General features: G+C 34.5%; 1 protein-coding gene across 2 annotated transcripts in view; it reads left to right on the top strand.

The window, feature by feature from the left end:
- Positions 1-16,042, top strand: part of obe (activating signal cointegrator 1 complex subunit obelus) — a 402,671-nt gene that overhangs the window by 169,970 nt on the left and 216,659 nt on the right. For both annotated transcript variants that reach the window (XM_090379766.1, XM_090379764.1), the window contains exons 17-20: positions 3,980-4,231; positions 9,086-9,262; positions 9,441-9,666; positions 12,037-12,290. In XM_090379766.1, coding sequence (XP_090235892.1) covers positions 3,980-4,231; positions 9,086-9,262; positions 9,441-9,666; positions 12,037-12,290 — 909 coding nt within the window. The remainder of the gene's footprint in view (positions 1-3,979; positions 4,232-9,085; positions 9,263-9,440; positions 9,667-12,036; positions 12,291-16,042) is intronic.

Genomic DNA, 16,042 nt, shown 5'->3' with positions numbered 1-16,042 from the left:
GAGGTGATTATTCTGAGAAAGATGAAGAATCCCATTGGCATTGAGCATGCTCAAACCATTCAAAGCCTTATACACCTCTATCAGATCACCTCGCCGGTGCCTAGTCTCCAGACTCTGTAATTTGCAAAACTTAAGCTACTTTTCACCTTTAAATTATTGACCATCATTTTTGAAACACCTTGTATATAGGTCCTCTCTCTTCTTAATGATTATGTTTCTGAAAATGTCTACAAACTGGAAATCTTTGAATAGTAAGATTAAAAGCATAATATTTTTCTGTAAAGTGTATTTTATACACCTCACTTTAGTAACCCAACATCTTTTTTTCGATGACTAAAAAGGTTTGAGACTATCTGACCAGGAGGAGACTCGGCATCTCTAAGCTAAGCTAGTGAAAAACTTAACTGGATTCCTAACTGGATTCTTGTGGTATAAACTGTTGATAGGCAGCAAGCTTTGCTGCCAAACAAATAGTATATATGTGTTCAGGGCTTCTGTGATTATTCCTTTAATGGTATTCCATAATTCTAATATATTTGTCCTCCCTCGGCAATCCACCCTATTAATAGATACCATATAGCACCTTAAACTTTCATAGTCCTCTTCTGAAATTAAAACCCATACCTTTACTTTTAACTACTGCAACATCTTTCTTCATCTTCCAACTAACAACTGTGATCATTACCTGCCAATGTTTCTTATAGTTCAAGCCTGTGTCATCTGATTCATGGGTAATGATGTCAAGGATATTCTTACCCCTGATATTTTCTCTAACATGCTGGTACATATAATAATCATCAAGTTTATTTAGAAATTACATTCTCCATGGAAAGTTTGCCTCCCACTTATTCCAATAAATTCGGAGCAGTTTGAAGTCACCCATAGTAAGACATTCACACTTGCTTGCTATTCCATCTGCATGTAGGGATTGTCATCATACTCTTTACAATCTTCTGGGCTGTAGATTACTCCCACTCTCATTATACCCTTGCTTCCAACTAACTCATGCCACACAGATTCTATGCTGGAAGATGTAACTTCTGACCCAGCACTCTTTTCATGCTCGGGCTGCTTTTGATAAGGAGCACAACCCCGCCACCTCTTCTATCTTTCCTAAATACATTATACATACCATAATGGAATTTGTCATTCTCAATTTTGGAGTGGCACCATGTTTCTGTTCATCCTGTTATGTCAGCATTAGTTCTCCTAACCAGGCGTTTGAATTCACTCATTTTATTGACAACACACCAGACATTACTGTAGACACAGTTAAGACTAACTATTCTTCTATAGTTTACTACCTTGACACCCCCTCAAAATTATTTATACTTGTTTCCCTATCTTTAAAACTTTATCTTTCCTCTCATTTGAAATTTTTCCACCCTCAGAACATCTTGCATCAGCTTTTGTGGCAACAAACAAGAATTCTTGATCTGTGTAAGCATTACTTTGACTGTTATTGTTGGTTAAATGCATGTCTACATTACCCTTTTTTTTCCTAACTAGCAGTTCCCCCCAACCTTTACAGTATCCTCACTGATACTGGCAAAAACTCTTGCACCACATTAGTTCAATGAATATCATCTCTACAACATAGATTCCTCCTGCCTACAAGTGCAAGCCATGCTGATTAAAAAATAAATAAATAACTCCCCCAGAGCCTTGCAGAGTTCCTCAAGTCTGACACCAGTTTGGTGTCTACAAATTAGGTCTGCGAGTTAGGTCAAATACCTTCTGACCTAATTCACAGCATTTTTTAAGCATGGTTCTGTGTTTAACCAAAAAATTTTGGGTTGTGTTCATTTAATATTGTTAGTCCTACATAAATAATAATGCTCTCTTTACTGCTCTTAAAATCTGACAATCTGTTGGCAACATCATTAGTTGTTGCTTCCAGCAAACACACCTTGGTCCTGGTCCCTCTATCTTTACTACAAAAAATGTTACCCATTTCCCTGACAATAGAATCTCCCAATAAAACTAAATCTCCTTCAAACAGAGCAGTATGCACTTGATTATTATGTTCTGGGAATCAAATCAAGGATGCATCACTTGCTGAGTCATGAGATACTTGAATCCCTGGCAAGCACCCATTTCTTCAGTGACTTAGATTCCAGTAATGCACCAAATTTTAATTTGAGATCAGTAAACTCCTTACATTGGGTGGAAAGAAAAGAATTATTAGTTTAGCGTGGTTTGGCTACTAGACCAACCTCTGAATACATGCCACAGGCTATACAAACTCACACCGGAAGTGCCAACAGGTATTTCTGTCTGAGTCACAACGTCCTTGGACAATGTATTTAAAGCGGATCTTGTAATCATTATTTAGGTAAAATTTGAATTTAAGAAAGATTACAAAATTTTAATGTATGATATATTACAGAATTTAAAGTATTACAGAAATTAAACTGTTACCAAAACTTTATCCACTAGAGAAGTTAAAATTAAGCTTCCAAAGTAACAAAGAATTTAACTTAGCAGAAATATTTTAGAAAGGTTAAGAATTGAATTTATATATTGTAGAAATTAATTTCACAAAATTACTTTGATAAAATTACAAAATCAATGAAAGAAAATTACTGAAAAGAATTTACTTAAGTAAATTACTTAATAAACTTTACAAAATTACCAAAATAAGATTTAAAAATTGCAGAAATTAAATTTAAAAAATTTTAAACAAAGGTTTTGTCTGCCAGACACCTGTTAATCTCCTTCAGTTATGCCACCAGAGCCAACTTAAAACATGTCTGCTCTCTTTGACTGCCTGCCTGTATCAATATGGGTACAGTTTTCAGGCTGGACACTGACCAGTCTGAAACCATTTTAAGACCTGGTGGACCTGTTGATAATCCTCTAGAAGGAATTCAGATCAGCTGGTGTATAATTTCACTGGCAATCTTGGTTACATTGTTAGTTATTGCTTCTAACAGCCTGCACCTTGCTTCTAGTCCATCTAGCTCATTACAAAAAATGTTACTCATTTTCCTGAAAATTGAATCTCCCAATAGAACAATCCTCTTGAACCAGAGTAGCATGCACTTCACTAATCTGTTCTGGGACCAAAATTGAGGGTGCATTACCTAGCAGGTCACTAGATACTTCAGTCCCTAATGCATCCCTAGTTTTATTTGTCTCTGGGGTATCCACCTTTTGCTTTAGTGACTGAATTTAATGTGATAATACACCAAGTTGTAATTTAATATTGCTACAATCCTTACGTCAGGAACAAAGAATGATCATCTAAGCTAGGATTGCCTACTGAATCGACCTTTGAATACATTCAACATAATATAAATGCAATGAACTCAACTCATTAATCACATATGACCATTTTTGTCTGAATCATGTGGCCTCAGGTAACATATTCAGAGGACCTTGTAGCAATCATTATTAAGATAAGAATTAAATTTACAAAATATCATAGAAAATAACTCCAAAAATTACCAAAATTGGATCTATAAAATCACAAAATTAAATTTACAAGATAAAGAAATTAAGGAAAAGTTCATCTACTGATGTCTTTTAATGATAATGGTTTTGTCAGAATGTCTGGTTGCAGACATCGGAGAATGGATAAAAATGAAATCATAAAATGATATAACAAATGTATCATGGTTAGCCATGATATTTGCCAAGTTTAAGAACCATATTTCTGTTTATAAAATTTAAAGTAAGAAATAAATAAATAAATAAAAATAAAATAGTAGGAATTAAAAAAATTCTGTTAATTCTGAAAATTGATATTTAGATTACCTTAAAGAATTTCTGTTTATCTCAGATGTGAAATCTTTTGAGTTGTTATAGGTTAAAAAAAAAAGAAAAAAATCTGAGTAGGTTGAAACTTAGTACTGGAAATTCTGGAGGTACTCCACTTGAAATTAAAAATCACATCCTCAGATTTTACCCATCAATTTTTAGTATAATAACAGTTATATGATTTCATGAACTGATACTCTCTTTTACTTTGGTTTAGGATGACTATACTCTGATGAATCACAGAAGAAAGTTAATTAAAGATGCAGCAGTGAAGCTGGATGAAGCAAAAATGATTAGGTTTGATAAAAATACTGATTACCTATATGCAACTGATCTTGGTCGTACTGCCAGTCACTTTTATATTAAGTATGATACTGTTGAGAAATTTAATAATATAATATCAAAAGTAATGAATGAAGCAGATATCTTGGATATGTTATCACAAGCTCAGGAATTTGACCAGCTTAAGGTTTGTCTTTTGATTTAGTTTAATGTAAAGTAGCTTTCATTTATTTAAAAAATCACATATACTAAAAATTATTAATAAATTAATAATTTTTAATAAAAGGTTCATTCTCTATGAACAGATTTCTGTATTATTTCTTTTCACGGACACAACTAATAAAATATTGTCATCATCAGAGGACAAATATTAGCAGATCATAAAAATATATGAAAAGCAAAAATTTGGCAAATAAACATTGCCTGTTTTGCTGATATTATTTTCAATATTAATAATAATATTTATTTAGTTTCTTTATTTAATTATAAATAAAGGAACAGTGTACTAATGCCATTTTATGTGCAAAATATGTAAATAATTGATAATCTTATTTCTAACATTTGTTTTACTAATAACAGAATGCTTCAATGATGCTAAACAATTTTAGTGACTGCTTTATAGTGCTACACTTGACTTTCAAAATCAAACTACATTAGATGTGCATTGTATGCAAAATCTGTATTTACATATGACATTTAAGGAAGTAAATGTTTCTTTTTAACACTGTAATACCTTCCTCAGAGATTAAAGTAACTATAGAAAAAATTGAAGACAAAAGTAGCATAGATAAAAAAATCACACCCTGTTATCAGGTAACCTAATGGGTTGGAATTCAAAAAAGTTGTCTTTTAAAAATGGAGTAAAAATAATTTTGCTAAGAAAATCCTAGATGCGTAATATCTGTAACCATTATTACAGTCTTCTTGAGATTTCTGCCTTAAGAAGATTGGCAAAATATTAAAATGAAATGCAGGATTAGCTAATACTATTAAGGGCTTACCTTTTAAACATAACCACAGTGAATGTAGTCATTGTGATTATTAGCCTTACAAAATAAAATTCCTGCTGTGAATAATTTATATTTTATAGAACTGTCCAATGACACAATGCTTAATAACATTTAAATCATTAAAACTATTGTCTGCCATTATATGAAATATACACTGGTGTTCAAAGAAAGTGCATCACCCCTTAAAATTGTAATTGTCATCCGAATAACATAAGTATATGGCAATATTTCTTACAGATTGCATCAGATAAGATTGACATACGTGTTGACGTAATATTGCATCAGCTGTTACTTTCAGCTATAGCATCCGAAACTGCTATACCAAAATCATCATCCAAAATCCAGCTTCATCCAAAAATGTGGTGGAATGAAGCATGCAACAGTGCTAAAAAAGAAAGGAACAAATATTGGAATATTTTTCGAAAACATCCAACCACAGGTAACCTCCTACAGTTTAAGAGAGTCAGAGCTAAAGCTCGTCATATAAGACGGGAGAGTAAAAAAGAAGCATGGGCGCATTATGCCTCCACCATAAACAGATCCACAGATACTTCTACAATATGGAAAAAAATCAAAAGAATTAATGGTAAATACTCGCAGACAACTTCTCCTATTCTACTTGTAAAAGGGAAAGAAATCTCTGAACCTACAGAAATTGCCAATGCCTTAGGTACTACGTTTGAAACGCTTTCAGCTGTTGCCACATATGAACCAGCATTTCAATTGCTAAAATCCCAGACAGAAAAATACAAACTAAATTTTAATACTGTCATCCTTCATTCTTATAATCTGCCTCTGACCATGAATGAATTGTGTAATGCACTTGCACGAGTGAAAAACAGTGCTCCAGGTCCCGACGGGATTTATTACACCATGATCTGTCATTTAAGTGAGGAATCATTAACTGTACTCTTACAACTGTATAACAGAATTTTCTTAGAGGAGTATTACCCCGCTAGCTGGTGCCATTCTTATGTGCTAGCCTTCCCGAAACCAGGGAAAGACCACACAGATCCCAAAAATTACCGTCCTATTTCTCTAACCAGTTGTCTGGGAAAAACATTGGAAAAAATAATTAATGCCAGACTGACATGGTTTTTAGAGACTCAAAACATTCTAAACCCAAGTCAGTATGGTTTCCGGAGAAAAAGATGTACACTTGATCTCATTATCAAGGCCGAAACAAATATCCGGAACGCTTTCCTGAGAACCTAGTCATGAACACCTAGTCATGGTATGTGTTGACATCGAAAAAGCCTTTGATACAACTTGGCGATATGGGATTCTTCAGGACTTGCATAAATTTGGACTTCGTGGTCATCTCCCAAAATTTATTAAGAACTTCCTAGGCAATAGATCCTTTCAGGTCCGATTCCACTCTTCATTATCTCGAGCATATGTACAAGAAGAGGGAGTTCCCCAAGGATCAGTGTTGAGCGCCACGCTCTTTGCCATTAGGTACCAAGTGCATACCTAACACAGTTGACGTATACTTGTACACTGACGATCTTGCCATGGCATGTCATTCTCAAAATATGAGACTTATTGAAAGATAACTACAAGGCGCCATTAACAAAATAGTCTCTTGGGCCAAAAATAATGGATATCAGCTTTCTAAACCAAAAACGACTGCTGTGCACTTCTGTCGCAAATGTTCTTTACATCCGGATCCAGACCTTCAGTTGGATTCTCATTGTATTACTTTCCAACCTAGTATTAGATTTCTTGGTGTAATATTTGATAAAAAATTAAACTTCCTGGAACATATAAAACATATTCGTACAAGTTGTCTTAGAAAACTAAATCTTCTCAGAGTAATTTCTTCTATGTCATGGGGTGCAGATCGTTATGTGCTGTTACATCTATACCGCTCACTGATCAGATCCCGGTTAGACTATGGGTCTCCTGCACATGACTCAGCCAGGCCAAGTGTATTTAAATGGCTCGATCCTGTACATCACAGTGCACTAAGAGTTGCACTGGGGGCTTTTCGCACATCACCAATCTTAAGCCTCTATACCGAAGCCTATGAACCACCATTACACCTTAGGCGAGAAACTCTACTACTAAATTATGCAGGCAAAATCAGCAGTCTCCCACATCATCCCATGTGGCAATGCCTCTTCATGCCAAAATGGAGAGAAATCTATCAAACTAAACGGCGTTACAACAAACCATCTGGCATTAGGTTTCAAGCTTTGATCACAAGCTGGGGCCTGAAGTTTTCTAACACTCTCCAGGATACTAGCATGGAAACCCAGCCATGGCTTTCCATGGCTCCAGTATATATTGATAGACTTTTTCAGCAATGGGGAAAGAATAACTTCTCCGATATCAACATTAGACAAATACATATGGCTCACTCCACCGAGTTTAGCAGCTTCATTCAGCTATACACAGATGGATCCAAAACTGGTAATAAAGTTGGCACAGCTGTAGTACTACCAAATGCCACCATCTCCAGACAGCTCCCACCAGAATGCAGTACTTATACCTCAGAGTTATATGGTATTCTACTAGCCCTAGAGCTGGCGCCTCCGTAGCCAGGTGGGAAGGAGCAGCAGTGCATAGCACACGCTTCTTGATTAGACCGGGGTTCGAGCCCGTCGCCACCAAATATGAAGGATGCGGAAAGGTCAGGGAATGACCACCGCATATCCCGGAGCAATATGGCCTTAGTTGCTAATGCTCCTAAAAACCAAAACAACCAAACAACTAGCCCTAGAGAATATAAAAGAAGCCTCGTACGCTAAATCCATCATATATACGGACTCGTTAAGTGCTGTTAATGCTCTACAGTGTAAATCCTTCCTTAGTCATCCTCTAATACAGAAAATTTTAGCACAGTTATTAGCACTTCATGGACAGCTCATAATATTTTGCTGGATCCCTGGACACGTTGGAATCCTAGGAAACAAGCAGGTTGATTTAGCTGCTAAAATTGCTACAAATGTGATGCCCTCTAATTTCAGGACTCCTTATAATGATTATAAGTCCTTTATCAAATGTACATATAAAGAAGTACGGACATGCATGTGGAAAGATCAGACAAATAATAAACTTTTTGAAATCAAGAGAGAACCTAAACAGTGGCAATCCAGCCTGAGACGAAACAGAAAGGAAGAAACTATTCTAGCCAGATTACGCATTGGTCATACTTTCCTCACTCATAGCTATCTACTAACAAACAGTGACCCTCCACAATGCAGTAATTGTTTATGCCCACTAACAGTAAAACATATCATCATGGAATGCCCGCAATATCAAAACGAACGGAAAACAGCTTTTTCCTCTAATTTTCATAATTACAATAATTTAACACTACAGTGTGTCCTAGGAGATCGAGAAAACATGGATGACATTTTTCTTTTTCTAAAAATTATTAATAAATATCACCTTATCTGAACCGCTATCTCCTGTAAGAAAAACGAAGGAAATATCAGACAGTAATTAGTGCATTATAACCTAAGTTGCTGATGCACCAATAAATCTAACAAACAACAACAACAACCTGTGAAGTTTCACCTTTCTAAGGCTATTATTTCTAGGTATGGGTATAAACTTTTTGATACCCCCTCGTATTAATAACGAATACCATATTGTACTATATTTGTTCTAATCTAGATAAAATAGTATTATTAAAACTATCCCTAAATTATCTTCACCCGAGAGAGGGCATGCTGGTAAGACTAAACTCTGAAAAGGGGTACACAGTTACTGTAAGTTTTGGAAATGCTGCTTTATATGACTGAGAAGAAAATTAAAAGAGTTTCCCATTAACTCCTTAAACACATGCTCATAATTCTCTTTAAACACAGATTTTTAAAATCATTTAGTTTTCCCCTAAGCTAAAGTAAACATTGATATGATTAACTAGAAATTAGATTTCCTTTTTTGTTTATGTAAAAGTTTCTTCTTCAGGAATTCTTGAAGCTTAATAGCAAAAGATTTTGTGTGTGCCTGTTATAATTAACATATTCATTATTACATTTATTATTACACTATACTCATTATAGTTTTTCTAATTAAAGCTCAGGGAAGATGAAATGGAAGAACTTGACCATCAATATCAAGAATGCTGCTTGTTACCAGCAAAAGGAGGTCCTGAAAATATAAATGGAAAAGTCAACATTCTTTTACAGGCCCATATTTCTAATGGCCGTTTAGATTCATTTTCATTAATTTCAGATCAGATGTATATTGTGCAAGTAAGTGTATACATTTATGTGCATGGGCGTATTTTCATATTAGTAAAAGATGCAAAAATAGCTTAATAATATTCATTTAATTTACCAGCTTTAAAAATTTTATAAAATATAAACATTTTGCTTGATAATATTTTAATGTGTTTGTTGTTTGTTTTTTTAATTTTGGTTATGATTACAGAATTCATCAAGAATTATACGATTCCTGTTTGAAATAGCATTGCGAAAAAACTGGGCAATTATGGCTGGTCGTTTATTACAATTAAGCAAAACGATTGAACAGGAACAATGGGTGCACGAATCTCCTTTACGTCAATTTCGTGACCTTAATCTGTCGATAATATGGAAAATCGAATCACAGAAGCTTGATATTGAAAAATTAAGAGAAATGGATAGTAAGGAAATTGGTAAGTGTAAATACTAGAGTGTGAATATATTTGTAGTGATTTACTTGTATATTGGTTATTTTCTGTGGATGTGTTTTTCCAGCTGCAAAAATAAATGTAAATGTTTTCACAAAAACACCAATCCCACTGAGTGAGTATATCTGTGGCCTTTTGTGGATAGCTATGCTAATACTTGTATACAGGGTATCTAATAAGCGATTCCTATTTTTAAATTATTATAACTTTCTTATTGCTTAACTGATTTTGATGAAACCAATATTAAATGATTCATTGTTCCTTGAGTTTTTAGAAAGTTAATGTTAGTTTTTTCTATGGCTGAATTATGCCTCCAGTTTTGAGTGTCCAAGAGTGTTCCAAAATTTCAGCCCGCTATTTTGGAACACTTTTTTGCTTAAGTTATGAGACTTCAACAGGGATAGGAGGCTAAACATGGAATCCATGCAGTGCTGAATGAAAAAAGACCATAAAAAATTGGCATCACAAGTTAATGAGAACAGGAAGGCCATCAACCTCACAAACTCCAGATAACATTGCAACAGTGACTGAGATATTTTCAAGGAGCCTGCAGAAATCAGTGCATGAAAGAGCTCATGAAAGTGGACTCTTTTATTATGCAGTTGCAACCAACCTCAGGAAAGAACTGTCTTTCAAATCATGGAAGCCACATTATGCCTGGCAGTTGTTTTTTCCTGATGACCATGACAGAAAGATGGTATTTGCAGAAATTATATTGAGGTGGAATGAAGAGTGGTCAGAGGTGTTTGATATATTGTGTAGGTCTGTGTTTTACAGTTTCTATTTTGGTCCTCCCTGGGAAGCTTGTATACAAACTGAAGTGTGATGGGATTACTGAGAAGATCCTTAAGTAGATCAGGGGCTGGCTGAGTGAAAGAAGAATTTTTTGCTCCTTGGAATAAGTTGACTGCCATGATAGTTGAGATAGAAAGTCTGATAAAATTCAAGGTACAATCAGATAGTTACTTTTTTGGGGAAGAGTAAATTGTGATTTACTGAGGTTTTTTTTTCTTTCTCACTTCTTTTTTTCTTTTCTTTTTTTTTTTTTTGGATGATGCAGAATCAGAATAAGTTTTTGTTTACTTATTTTGTCTGGCCTGATTAATGCTAATAATATTAACTCGTGAAGACTTTTACTTTATGTTAAAATAACTAAATTTCTTGTACAGTCAATTCCGGTGATTTGGGACGCATCGGGACTAGTGCATTTTGGCCCGATTAAGCGGCTACCCCAATTATCCGAAGTTTCGCGTAAAAAAAAAGTTAAAAGTTACTATGAACTCACCATAGTAATGTACCGTTCAGTATACGATGTGTATGTGATCACGTTTGTAAATTGAATTTTAATTCTATTAAACAGTGATTCTAATTAGCGAAAATAGAAGGAATATTATCCACAGGCTATAAAAGTAAAGATATATTAAGCACAAATTTACCCTTTATTACCTTACCAATTAAAAAATTAAATAATACGTGATAATCGGAAGAATATATGTGATAATCGGAAGAATATATGTGATAATCGGAATAATTAATATGTACTGTAATATGTACATGCTAACTAGTTGACATTTCTGTTCACTGACATTTGTGGGTAGGGGTTAAAATTTAAAACAGTAAAAAGATAAGCAATCAATAACAAAGAACACGGCACACAAAAATTGCAAATAACACGATAGGTGCAAGTGAGAATGGGGTAACAAGTTAAAAAACTTTAAAAATAGGAATGAAGAGAAGGTTCTGAAAATTAATTTTTTTATATGATTGAAGATTCCATGGAAGTGTAAACACATTTCACCATAATAACCCACAGAATTCCAGCTGTCAGTATTATCGCAAATTCAATAAGATCGAGTTTACTATCCATTTATGACAGATTGCACTAACAGAAAAGCCCAATAAACAGGTGACTGCTAATTGTTTTTATTGTTTTATGGTTGTGACCTCCAGAAATCCGACCGAACCACGTGGTACGGTCGGAGACAATCATAGGGTAATCTCTAGTGCTGCGGTCTCCTGCCCCGATTAAACAGCATGTTGTCCCAATTAAGTGAAGTAAACCCTGGCTATTTCCTCGATTGAGTTCTGTTTTTCAAGATTTGCCCTGCCCTGATTAACCAGTGGCTCAAATAACCAGAATCCACTGTATTATGAAAATTAAGCAACAGTTGTCTATAGGTCCTACTAATATGATGTAATATAATGTTGTAAACTAATAATAGATTGCTTTTATCAAGAAATATGTCTAATGGATTTTAATTTTCTAATATTTTAACCTTAAAAAAACACATGCACACATATATGTTTAGAGGCTAAATTACTGATCCAGTATGACTAATGGAACTTTCCTTATAGGACATATGGTAAGGCACTTCAATATGGGAAAAGTTATTAAGCAGCATGCATATTACATACCATACTTAAATGTTGAAGCCTCTATACAGCCTATTACACGTGAAGTTTTGCGAGTTAAAGTAGAAATAAAACCAGATTTCAAATGGAATGATAAAATTCATGGTTCTGGTGCAGAGGCATTCTGGCTGTGGATCGAAGACCCAGATGATGATTATATTTACCATTTTGAGTATATAATGCTACTAAAGAAACAGGTAAGGGTTGTTAATTAGCTAAATAACCTTTGGAAGACCAAAATTATTTTACATTTAAATATTTCTTTATTTCTTTAAAAAAAATGATATTTTTCCATTTTATGGTAGCAAAGAAAGGAGTTATTATAATAATATTATATTGAATTATTATAACTACAATAAAATGAGGGAAAAGGGAATTGTAGTTTTATTGAGAAGCAGATTTAGTTGCCATTGAAATTCAACTTATTTTATCTTTTATTATATCTGAATTAATATTTGAATACGAATTAATATTTGAATTGATATGAGCAGAATGAATGAATGAATTTAAAGAATTTTTTCGTTAAGTAGATTACTGTTATGAAAAATACATTACAGTTCAGTTTACTTTCACCTTTTTATTCTAAAATTATAGATAAACAATGTTAATGATGACAAAAAATTTAATTATCTACTTATTTTTTACTTATCTGTTTATCTGTTTTACTTATCTGTGCATATATTTATTTATTTTAAAATTTACTTAATAATAAAAATTTACTTATATTAAATGTAATATACTTATCATAATGTATACATTTTAATATTTGTTTTGAAGTGATTACAGTTGTACATCCTTTAAACATAGATTCAATATAAAAGGAGTTACAATATTTTTTATCAAACTTGAAATTTATATGGGACTCATTTCTAGAAAACTTATAGGAGCTCAGTTTATGATTGATTCCGTCCCCTCATCAAGATCAGTTATTATATTTTATTTTTGCCTTATGTTGAATAATGCAGTGATTTCATAAGCAGCTTATTTTACATTGTATCATTTAGGCATTTCTGCAATCATTCCTTTTTGAAAGAGAAAATCCACTGCTACTAAATGTGAAAAAAAATCTCACATTGCAAAAGGCAGTTTGAGCCAGAATTTATTGCTCATTTGAAAACTACTTTTTTATTTCAGTCTGTTTAAGTTTAGAGCTTATGTTCCATAGCTTGATGCTATATAGCTCTAAGTGTTTTAATTAATGATACATATTTTAAATAATCTGCATCCTTTGGCATCTCCCATATTGTGGAAACGTCACAATGGGCTGTCAGCTCTTACATTGAATGCACCTAGTTACCTGCCAATGAAAGGACAATAATCCCTGAAACATTCCATCTGGGTAATGACATTCACCGCAAATAAATAGTAATATGTTTCTCTGTGTGAAAAAATGTCATTTACTTGAATGTTCACAATGATAACTCATTATGATTTACTTTGCAATGTGAGACATATGATGCTTTTATTATTTTTGAAGTCTGAAGTTTAACATTGACAAATGCAAAGTACTGCATAATATGGGTGGCAGTGACCCCAGGGTAATGTACTAACTGTGCAGTACTGCACTCAGTATAGTGGAAAATAAAAAAGACCTGGGGATAATTTTGCAGTCAGATATGAAGTTTTCTGAGCAGTGCAGACAGGCTGCCAGAGCAGCTCATGCGGTCTTGTCAATGATATACAGGAATTTTGCTAGCAGGGATAAGGAGGTGTTATCCCTTTGTATAAGACAAGGGCAAGGCCACACCTTGAGCATTTCATACACGTCCATAGGCCTCATTTTAGAGCTATTGGAATGAGTACAGAGAAGGACAACAAGATTAGTGAGCGGAACAAATGGTTGCTCTTACCAAGAAAGGTTTCAGTTCTGCAGCATCTGGAGACAGGGCACCTGCGAGGTAATCTGATTAAGGTGTTACAGGCTTTGAATGGTTTGAGCAAGCTCAGTGCTGATGGGATTATTCCTCTTGCTCAGATTACGTACTTGAGAGGACATAAATTCAAATTGAGGAAAGACAGTTGTAGAATAGATGTGTGGAAGTTTGCCTTTAGCCAGTGGGTGGTTGATTACTGGAACAAACTTTTATCTGCCATTGTGGAAGTTAATAGCTTAAATAAATTTAAGAAACAACTGGACAAACGTTTGGAGCAAGTGGATGGGTGAAATGGAAAATTTTTGGCTGATGCTGTATAAGCTTGCTTTCTTGCATCATATGCCTCTGCTAATGCTGATATTTTGGTTGTCTTTTTAACTACATAAGAAATAATGCATTTTCACAACTTGTATAATATATACAGGGCGTCTCAAAAATACACGGCATAACTTCAGGAATGAGTTCCTCATATGTAGACAATAAAAATATTTTATATCAACATAGTTCCGAAAATGCTTGGTTTCCGAGTTTTGAAGGTCTGTCTCTGACACTTAACTGTTCACATCACCTTATAGTAATTGTTCAAAATGTCCACCTTCTGCCTGAATACACCGACCAGGAAACCTTCGATTCAGGTAATTGCGGGCTAGGTGACTGAAATGTTTGGGAGTGCCATCGTGTATGAAGTGTGCTTGTTGACAAATGATCAGTGGCGTGGTGTCCAAGAAATCAGGCATGTTGTTTTCCAGAAAGTTTCTGTATGCCTGCCCTGTGAGTTTGTTTGGAAGTACCTGGGACCCAAATATCATCATCATCATCATCATCAGCCATTTTCGATCCACTGCAGGATGAAGGCCTCTCCAGCAACTTTCCAGTTCCTTCTGTTTTGAGCACTGGCCATCCATTTACTACTCAAAAACTCATGAATTTCATCTATCCATCTCCGCCTTTGTCTTCCAGGTTTTCTTCTAGCTCCTCTTGGGTACCATTCTGTTATTTTCTTAGTCCACCTGTCATCATGTCTTCGAGCTATGTGTCCTGCCCAAGACCATTTTAGTTCTTTAGTTTTGATAAGAATGTCCTTTACTTGAGTTTGCTGCCTAATCCATGTGGTTCTCTTCTTATCTAACATTCTAATTCCCAATATAATTCGTTCCATTCTTCGCTGTGTAGTTCTTAGCTTCTCTTCCATTCTTTTGGTGAGTGCCCAAGTTTCACTTCCATAAGTCATGGTGGGGAGTATACATTGATTCATTATTTTACGTTTCAGACAAACTGGGATATTGCTCTTCAGTATGTGACTATATTTCCTGAATGCTATCCATCCAAAATTTATTCTTCTCTTGACTTCCAGCCATTTATCATTATTACAGCTAATAACTTGTCCCAGATAAGTATATGACTCCACCTTTTCAATTACTGCTCCTTCAATCATTATTTCCCTTTCCGTGGCATACTTGTTCATCATTACTTTTGTTTTAGCCATATTCATCTTTAGTCCAAAATCCTTACTAACTGTGCATAACTGATTAAGATTTTCCTCTAATTCTTTGGGATCGTGGCTTATGACCACAATGTCATCTGCAAATCGTAAATGGTTTAGGTACTCTCCGTTCACATTGACTCCTTTCTGCGACCAGTCTAATCTTCTGAAAGCTTCCTCAAGGGCAGCAGTAAACAGCTTCGGAGATATTGTGTCTCCTTGTCGAACTCCTTTCTCGATTTTAAATTTGCTACTGTCTTTGTCTAGTCTAATAAAGGATGTAGCACTCTCATATATTTTCTTCAAAATCATAATATATGGAGTATCTATGCCTTGTCTTTCCAGTGCCCGAAACATTGCCTTATGCTGTATGGAGTCAAATGCCTTTTCATAATCCACAAATGCCAGGCATAATGGTGTTTTATATTCATTTGCTTTCTCCATTAGCTGTGATATTACGTGAAGGTGATCCATAGTTGAGAATCCTGTCCTAAAGCCAGCTTGCTCTTTCGGTTGATTCTCATCAAGTATTCTTTCTAATCTCTTAGTAATGACCCTTGTGAACAACTTGTAGATATGGGATAACAAGCTA

This window comes from Mastigoproctus giganteus, chromosome 8 (assembly GCF_048544385.1).
Source record: "Mastigoproctus giganteus isolate SK-2022 chromosome 8, ASM4854438v1, whole genome shotgun sequence".
Classification (NCBI taxonomy): domain Eukaryota; kingdom Metazoa; phylum Arthropoda; class Arachnida; order Uropygi; family Thelyphonidae; genus Mastigoproctus; species Mastigoproctus giganteus.
This window is presented reverse-complemented; position numbering and strand designations above follow the sequence as displayed.